The sequence below is a fragment of the Nicrophorus vespilloides genome, unplaced genomic scaffold (assembly GCF_001412225.1).
Source record: "Nicrophorus vespilloides isolate i.1.1-1 unplaced genomic scaffold, Nicve_v1.0, whole genome shotgun sequence".
NCBI lineage: Eukaryota > Metazoa > Arthropoda > Insecta > Coleoptera > Silphidae > Nicrophorus > Nicrophorus vespilloides.
Genome location: NW_017099462.1, coordinates 10,948 through 20,816, shown reverse-complemented (window position 1 = coordinate 20,816; position 9,869 = coordinate 10,948). Strand labels below are relative to the sequence as shown.

Below are 9,869 nucleotides of genomic sequence, written 5' to 3'. Positions count from 1 at the left end.
CAGATAATCTAATAATTCATGTTAGCATAATTTAATAATTGCAAGTTTTGTTTATGTTTATTTGTTATTATGATTTTTAAATATTGGTATGCTGATAGAACTGAAAATGTTTTAAGTCATTGCACAAAAATAAAATTCAATCACAGAATGTGTATATAATACTTTTGTGTTTTTTTTATTTTCTATACATATTTTTAAGTATTGATAAAACATTAAATTGTACAATTTATCAGGACTAGAAAATGTTGGATCACATGGAAAATACAAATTTATTTATAAAATTAATTAATTAAATTTTATGCCAAAAAGAGCTCAGAAAAATCTCTGTATATTTCTAAATTTTACTTCTTAAAAATATTGCAATTATTAAATCTTAGCGTTTTCTAACAGAAAAAGCTTAGTATTTTAACAAAACAAATCTAGTAGAAACAAAATATTAGTAGATATAACTTACCAATTCGAAATATGAATATGACTAACTTGATTAGATTTTTTAATAGTCATAGCTATTACTAATGGAAAGTCCTAAATCCCTTTCAAAATTATGTATTTTATTATAAACGTCAATATTATCAAAATTCTAATGTATCTTAAGTAGTTATTAAATATAAAATCAACAACGATATTATTAAACTACAGACATGGTACGATGACAACTTATTGAAAAAAAAAAAAAAAAAAAAAAAAAATCAACAATCTTAATAATTTGATTGTAGTTAGTATTTTTTTATTTCAGTACAGAACTGAGGGGCCAGAAATTCCTAAATTAAACCCAACTAATTTTTAGACAATTGAATTAAACAACTTCGTCAACTGGATAAATATTGGATGGTAGGCTATACCATCCGATATTTATCCCTTACCAATCAAAGTAAATAGTAATTTGTTAAATAAATTAAAGAATGAAAATTATATTTCATGTACAAATATTATTTTCCGACCGGAAAATACCAATTTTAGATCATTTCCTACGTATTTAACTTTCATCCATTTATTTGACAATCTTATTCTTCTTTATTTAACTTTTTAATTTCCCGAGATTCAATAAGTCACAATGACTCACTAATAATAAGAGTTTAATATATTTTCATAGATATTTCCTTTAATGAATATTCTAAGTAAAAATGTTTTATGTAATAAATCAATTGAAAACTTAATTGTTTTAGAGCAATTCCATATTGTAAACGAAGGAGTGAGGTAATTTACAAGCTTGTGAGATTATCTGAATTGCAAATCGACTGGATCGCAACGCGAGTAGAGTTCTCACTCTTGATTTTGTGATCAGCATCTCGCTCGGCGCCAAACGCGCATAAACGTTTTATGTAATCCAGATTATTATCTCCGATTTTATTAGACACACATAAAATGTGTTTATCCCGTATGCAAATGAACGAGCAATGCGATTAATATTCTTTTGTAAAAAGTGACAAGGACAATAGCTGTAAGCGATCTTGTTGTTACAGATACGAAAACTCTTCCTCTCGTTCCTTTTCCATCAGATAGCCTTTGTAACACCTGAATCAATTACTGGGTAACCTTCCAATTCCACAATGATATATTCGTATATAAACGTGTTGTAGGTATGCAGAATTTCGTCTGTCAAGATGATGGTTGGTCGGAGTGCGGTTGTCGTTGCAGCATTTATGCTCGTGGCAATTCTAGTAGAAGATGCCGAATGCGACAGTAAATGTAAGTTTAAAAACGTGACAATATAGCGATACACTTTCTTCTTCATCCCTTCGCCCTCGCGCTGTACGATTTTTTTTATCATATCCTTTTCTCCATTTTCTCTCTCGCTCCTCGGAGTTAAGCTTTTTTCCAGCTCGTTCTGGCTGGCTCAACAAACATATACATTTTTTTTATAGTGAGGCTCTGTCACGAAATAGAATGCCCCCAAGATGCTGCATCGTGCACGAAATCGTTTACAGCCAGTCCGGATAACAAAAAACTCATAACCACGTATTCGTGCGATGGACCCGATGGTAAAATATTTTCATATTTTTTTTATTCTACTTAGTATTAATCTTTAAATCGTTTTTATTTGTATTCATAAATGAAAGTTTTTTCAAATGAAACATTTATAAATTAAATTTCATATTAGTATAATTGAAAAAAATACATTTAATTTACATTACAGTAACAATATTTATAAATATATTGTTTAAAGAAATTGTAAAATAAAAGTTCAGAATTAACCAGTTAAATTAAAAAGATCAGAAATTTTATATAAACGCGATAATTTGTTTTTCTTATATATTTTCTTATATAATGCAAGTTTTTAACAATATAATAAATTAAAAAAGATATATTAAAATTTTGGCAGAAAGACCTGTTTTTTTAAAGAAAATTATGATTTATGCCTTATAGTAAAATGTCCAAAATGTCTAAAATAAAATCTTTATTTTTTTTTGTTTATTGACCAGAATTTTACTTACAAAATAAATTGCATAATTCAATTTTTTATTATGTTTATAAATTTATGAATCATTTCTTATGTAAAATAATTAATAATATAACGTATTTTGAATTAATTTTTTGTTTCTAATTATTTATTTTTATAATACTTTGTTAATAAAAATGTTATTATAATTCTGTTTCAGGATCTGTTATAACGAGTAAAGTAAACGAAGAAGTGAACAAACAATTTGATACAAAGGTCCATCAACCGTACAAAATCACAAAGCAATTTTTGGTTATATAATTTTTTTTTATATATTATATAAGCTTAAATTCCAAAGAGCTTCATAATAATTCGTGATATGTGCATAAATATTTCTGTAATAAATTAATTGTAAGCTGGTTACAAGTTTTGGTATATTTAAAAGAATGCTTGCCATATATTTATAGATTAATGCTATTTTTTAAAGTATTTCTTATTAAGCATGTATTTAACTGTTTTTGCTATATTATAAATATCAAGAGTTTCAATGTGTTAAATGCAATAACGCTTTTTATTATTAAAGTTAATTATTAAGTTAATTAAAAATAAGATAACGCTTGTATTTTAATTGTTAATAGCGACCTGATATAAATAAAATAATCTATTTAAATTATAAGTGTATGTTATATTGGCAAGATAGAGAGGGTTGTTCGGATATGACAGATATTTGTATATACAGTGGAAACCACTTACTACATAAATGGACAACACGAAATATCGGTTAACAGGAAATGTGCGTTCAGCTAACGTTTCCGTACCTTCATAATAGCCGCACGCATTTCCTGCGTAATCAAAATCTCGTTACATATGTGAATGTTTCTTTATAGTTCTATAATATACAAAATATTATTAAAATAATATATATATATATATATATAAAGATTTATTGTGATATTGAAAATATATATTTTTATCTTTTATTAAATGCTTTTGTTTTGTATTATTTTTAAAATATCAATATACACTTATCCTACAATTTACAAATATTTCCTGACAAAAATTTGTAAATTGAAATTGTAATTTTTTGAAAGAAAAACTGAAAAGTGTGTAAAAAACGTATAGGATATGTTTTAAACCGTGTAAAAGCTAAAACATGTAAAGAAAGTACCCCGTAAAACGATGGATAGGTGTATTCTAATTACAACATGATTATTAATATATTTTTTTAATACAATAGTATAATAAATATATAATGTAAATATTATGAGTAAAATAAAAGTTTAAAAAATTTTAAGTAAAATTAACAAGACAATTTCTGGTTACATTCATTTCAACAAATTTGTTGGCCATAGTTTAAGACAAATTAAGTAAATGAATTAACAACAAGAATTTTTATTATATAAGTCATTATAGTTTTATGATATTTCAGTATTGCCAAGTAAACAAATGTGCAGTAATTCTTAAAGAGAAAGCAAGGATATGTAAACGACACACGTATTCCCTGGATTACCAATGGCACTCAAGAATTTACGAGTATGTTGGAGCAGCTTATTTGTCTTTTACTTCTGTAGTTCTTGATGTCAGTTCTTTTATTATTTTGAAATATACGAAAATAATTGAATGGAATTCAGGTGAGTTATATGGAGAATACAAAAAATGAATTGATGACTGGGCGATTGTAAAACCATTAGAGCACGTTGCATAAAATGAAAAATGAATAAAAAAAAGTTTGGTCTGGTATTAATGTTTGAGGGCGATTTTTATGCTGTTGATCTAAATGTAAATGATGTCAATTAATGTGTAGATAACAAAACGCTGTCGGTGGCAGCAATAATCAGGGGACTGTGACTGTCAGTGGCAGCAAGAGTGGGTGGAGAGTGGCGAAGGGTGCAGAGGGTAGAGGATCGGTGGTAGAGGCGGCGGCGGCGTATTTGCATTACCGTATTAACTCGCCAAGGGGTTGTGTTTATTCTGCTTGCTTTCGAATTACGACGCGTCGTAGGAAACACAAGGAATTTGTTAGGAAATCCAACTAAACAACAGTTTATTGTTCCATTAGCGTAATACATCCGATGGCTCATTAAGCCCCAACAACGGGTAAAAAATATCTACTAATTACATTTTACGCAGGACACGTTGACGCACATAGCGTTTTCTGTCTTCGACTTTTTCTTTTCGAAAGCTATCTAATTATTTTCATTGTCCTCTTGCATTATTTATACGAGCTATGGAGCAGTTTCGTTGTCGTGGGGGAACTCACCCTATTTAGTAATTAAAGTCACATCGGAACGAAAGTTTCGACGAAGTCGACGGAGGCGGCGGTCAGTTTTTGGGATGGTTGTAGTAGTGGCCGTTACTATTATGTTCAGTTTCCGTTGAAATTTTATCGCGAATGAAGATCCCGGAACGAGGCCATTTTCCATTTTCATTCCGTTGCAACTGAATGGTGGACCGGTTAGTTGAGCTTCAAAGAGCTTTTTTCTATATTAAACTTCAATCTGGTTTTGCAAAGGCAAAGGCAAATCATTGGGTTCCGGTGGGTTTTGTTTGCCTCACACACACGCTCTCCCCCCATTTGACCGAACTCACCTGAACTACTTTTTACTCTTTCATGTCATCATTAACTTGTCTATAATCCTGCAGCGAATTTACTGCCAAATCCACCGTGCTTGTTTTAATATATAGTAGGTAGTTCATTCACATAGCTCGTTCAGATACGATTCACCGAATCTCTTCAAAAATTCCATATTTCAAAATATATTCACAGGTTGCAAATCTAAAAATATTAACTATATTTTTTTACATACATAGAAACATATATAAACCCAACCTTTCCGCAATAACACAAAAATAACATTTAATTGTTGTATTTTGTTTATTTATGAAAATTTATAACAAAACCGTTTATATTTTCATTTCTTATTGTTTTGTGTTATTATTTACATAGTTATATTACATAGCTATAAAAAAAATATTGTTTTTATTGAAAACATTATAGTTTACTCAATAAACAATTAAAGTTTCTTACTATATGGACATTTACAATAAGATTTAAAAAAATTCTTTATCAATTGTTTTGTCTCGGAAACAATATGCATTATAATATGTATTATAAACAATAATTAATTAATCACAAACAAACAACTAAATACCGGATTTTATATTTCTAAGAAAAATTAAGATTAACCTTTCACAAATTCTTTGGATTACATTTTTAAAAGATGATAATTTTATTTATCTCAAGTTCAAAAGTTATCATTCTTCTAGTTATGCTCTCCTTGAAAGTCTATTGTAATTTTGTATGTACTATGCTTATAAAGAAATTATTAAGAGTTTATGTATTGTTAATATCATTCCGAACAATAAAAATTATTATTTTATATCTGTTCATTTAATTATATTCTAATGTATAGTTATAAATATAAAGTTATTGTGTGTATTTAAATATACTCATGATTAAACTTATTTAAAAAAATAATTAACTGTTACAAAAAAATATGCTTACATAAGAAACACGCGGTGTGGACGTGGTTTTTTTTATGTGAGCGAATTTAGAGAACATATGAAATGTTAAGGAAGTTACAAATTAACCGAAGAATATCTAATAATAAACATGTATAGTATAAATAATATAGTTTATAATTTACTTTATGTATATTCACGTATATTGAAATGTCTAGAGTATTATACAAAATGTTCAATTCGGTATTAACTTGCGATCAGATTTAATGGTTTCCAATAAAATTACCAGTTTAATAAGTCGTAAAGTTGCTCAATAACCTATCTAGTCGGCTGCACGAAATGGCCCGCCTCTGCTCGTTATTGGAAGCAAGGATTCGCCACTTTATTACATGCACTTTTATTATCACGTCTTTCGAATAACAGCATGTATCATAACGTCTGAAATATTTAAGTAGCATTAATGGCTATTTATCTGCGAAAAACATTATGAATTATTGAATGCCGTTGAAAATGCGAATAGAAAACTTTCTCTTAATACATATTTAATCGTTCGTTTACTCAGCTTTTGGTGGGAATGAAGGAAGGAAGCAAACGCCTCGTCGTCCCCTTTGCCCTCACCGTTTAAATATATTTACTGGAATACCCAAGATAACAAATCCGCTCGGTTTTACGAGATGTGTATTAATGCTGATTTACTGAGGGGCAGAAATAATTTAGGAACCGCACGCAATTTTCAGCAATAGTTTTCAGCATTTGTCTGAAGGAAATGAAACAGCGCAAGGGGGATGAGCATGCGAGGGAGTGAGAGTGGCAATCAATAAAGCATCCTGGAACAGTTCCTTCTTGTTTGCTGCTGCTTCTTCTTTTTTTTTGTTTAGTCTTCCTGTTCTTCATCTTCCTCGAATTGTACGGTGCTGTGTTGGGAGTGCGTAATTGTTTTTTAATGATGGACAGACACATAATGCATCCCCCCGGCACCGTCTCCCCATTATTGGCGAACAAACGCTGGCAACATTCTTAATGCATGCGCGCCTTGATGAAACCCTGACAAATATCTCTCCCTCCCCTAGGCACTTAATAGGGTGGAAGAATGTACTGCATTTGAATGACTCCACGTTCCCAGACATCGATAACAACACGACCGCAAATTTACTCGCGTTCATCCACCCATTCCTGCGAGGCGACACATCAATGTTATTATGTATGATTTTTATACCGCTCTAAAAACAAAACGCTGCCAGCCCTAAAATTTTATATTCCAATTCAATACCAAAAAATTATCATTTTATGTATTACTCTAAATCTGAATGCCGTAAATCTAATCTTCCAAAAGGTTTGAAACCCATATACGTGGGGTATAACAAAAAATCGCTAAGTTGACTATAAAAAATCAAAATAAAAACAATTTTATTTTAATATATTTAATTTTCATCCTTTTATAATTTCTTTACATAGTTTCCATTTATTTCAATACATTTCTTAAATTACTAGAGCCATATATCAAAACATTCCTCAAAATCGGATTGTTGGAGCTTTTCAAATTTTAATTAATGATCTCTTCATTGGAACTGAAGACTTTTTACTTAATTTTTTATTCACTCCATGTGCATTTTGGCATTCCTGGAAAATTTGCATAGGCATGAGTTGACGTTGAAATTTGGCATAAAATATCGTTAGACTTTAACAAATTGAGAAGCAACTTTTGTTTTTTCAGAAACAAATGAATTAATGCCAACTTAGCGAACTTTTGTTAGACCCCATGTACGTATAGGTGATATCAGAAGTTTTATACTTTTCACGTTGTAATACAAAGGCTATAAAGGATAATAAATAATTTCACATGTAATTATATTATGTTTAATTTCATCTTAAATTTAACTTCTAGTACCATATACTCCGTCAAGACTTATTTGATAAACATATAAAAAGAAAAAAGAGAATCCAACTTACCAACTTACCAAAATGAATATATTATGTAATTATGTAAGTAATAATGTTTTGGTTTTTCTGTAATAAATGGTTAGTAAAACTTTAATTTCGTTTGCTTTTAATGTCCTTCAATCCCTATGACACGATACAAATTACAATCTAGAATCATGGAAAACTAATCACGTGACTTTAAAAAAGTATTTCTATAATCATATCTAAATAGAAATATGATAAAGGGTTATTGACCATAGAGGTTCTCCGCCCAAAGTATATTTATATTATATTAAATATTGTGTCTCAGGGTTATAAAAAATAGTTAAAAACCAAATTTATAAAATAAAAATCACCATATTATTTGAAATATTCAAAAAATAGATAATATTTTTACTAAACTTCGATATAAAAATATCTAGTGTGGAAAACTCAAGATTTTTTGAAGAAAGTTTCATAAAATTATTTGCTCTTAATTTATTACATTAGTTATCAAAATAACACCTCTTGCTAAAAACTCATTAAAGCCAAAAGGATCGATAGTCCCCGCTTTCGCGGTCTATATGCGTACTGAACATCGGGATTTAAAAATAACATTATATAATTTAGTAGTAAATTAAATAGATTATAAATTAATCATGTCATGTTTTTTGCTCAATTTATCCTATATAAAATATCACAGAATTACCACTTTCGTGTAATTCTTACTTTCGGATGTTAATAGTAAGTTATATACTGTGTATCTATTAATAATATATTATTTTATATTAATCTGAATAAAAGTTAATGTTTTCGAATAATCCTAATCTAACAGTTAAAGGCTGTGAAATTATGTTCGTTAACCGTGGTTCTATTGCTTATATAATCTTTACCATTTCAAATATTTGTAAATGCATAAATTTGACATACAAATTAAAAAACTGCATGTTTTCCAGTTAACTGTATATTATGTATTGAATTTACAAATTAAGATTAAATGAACGCAATCATCTGGTTTTATTGTACCGGTGAGAATGAAATAACGAGAAGGATCTTCTCATCTGGCTAATTGCATACGTCCCTAACGGCATCGAATTAAGACTTTAATGAAAACGCTTAATAATACATTTGTATTGTAAAAGACGCGTTCAACGGTGATTAGGAGCAAATAATTGATGAGATTTAATTTTGAATGACAACTCGAACGAGTGGATGTAAGGGCGAAGGGAGGACGGTCTACGTTCCAGACGAATTGCGTGTACTCACTCACTTTCCGTTCATCCCTTATCTCGTGGCGCGTTCACTTTTATGGCCGCCGACTCGGCCAATTTTCTTTTACACTTTTCATTTTATCTGCTTTTTGCAAAAAAACGTTCTATGTGTGTGAAAGAAGGAAAAGAGGGTGAAATTCGTCAGATTGATTGCGGCCCGTTGTATTGTATTTAACTTGAATTACATCGCGGACGTTTTATAAATGCGGAAGAAAGAAACCCTCTGACAGAGAAATCGCCTTTTATCTGTTGGGCGGATTATGTTTGTCTAATGCACAATCTGCATGCAAACATAAACGATCCATTTCTATACGTTCCTTTCTTTGAGGATTGATGTTTCCTCGCATCGCTACAGTTATTTTTATGAAGAGAAAGGAATTAACATTAACATGCATTATTTGTTTGTGAGTATAAAGAATACCTTTATCCCCATATAACATGGTATCTTTACAGCACGCTTAAAATATTACATCACACAAATTCGTCGAAACTTCCCGATAAAACTGCATTAGACAACCAGATCAGAATATATGTATCATTTTTTGCTAGGTTTTTGAATGTAACCCTCAAATATACTTTGAATATTATTCCTACATAAGATTACTACTGTTTTATTCGGAATACTTGTATTTAGTACTTAAAACATGATGAATTTTTTTACTTGTTGAAATTAATATTTGTTCCGTAAGTTGCATATTGCAACTGTATAGAAGCTGGCGTTATAATGATCATATTTACTAACTTATTTTCGTAATAGTTGGTGAAACCAATAAAAACAATATTATAATTAGTAAACCAGTTTCAAATAAAATTATCTCTTTGGAAAATGGATTTATTAGAAGTGGGGGGGGAGGGCA

General features: G+C 29.5%; 1 protein-coding gene across 1 annotated transcript; it reads left to right on the top strand.

Moving 5' to 3' along the window:
* Nucleotides 1-1,572: 1,572 nt before the first annotated feature.
* Nucleotides 1,573-2,799, top strand: LOC108564542. The gene is made up of 3 exons (XM_017923615.1): nt 1,573-1,689; nt 1,866-1,982; nt 2,601-2,799. The coding sequence occupies exons 1-3, from the start codon at nt 1,605-1,607 to the stop codon at nt 2,699-2,701; spliced, it is 303 nt and encodes a 100-aa protein (XP_017779104.1). The 5' UTR covers nt 1,573-1,604; the 3' UTR covers nt 2,702-2,799.
* The last annotated feature ends 7,070 nt before the right edge of the window (nt 2,800-9,869 follow it).

What these genes read in the sequence shown, in the direction of transcription:
- LOC108564542 (XM_017923615.1), top strand. Translation starts at nt 1,605, where the DNA reads ATGATGGTTGGTCGGAGTGCGGTTGTCGTTGCAGCATTTATGCTCGTG. An exon ending in TGCCGAATGCGACAGTAAAT is followed by an intron (nt 1,690 to 1,865) that starts GTAAGTTTAAAA and finishes TTTTTTTTATAG; the next exon opens with TGAGGCTCTGTCACGAAATA. An exon ending in TTCGTGCGATGGACCCGATG is followed by an intron (nt 1,983 to 2,600) that starts GTAAAATATTTT and finishes ATTCTGTTTCAG; the next exon opens with GATCTGTTATAACGAGTAAA.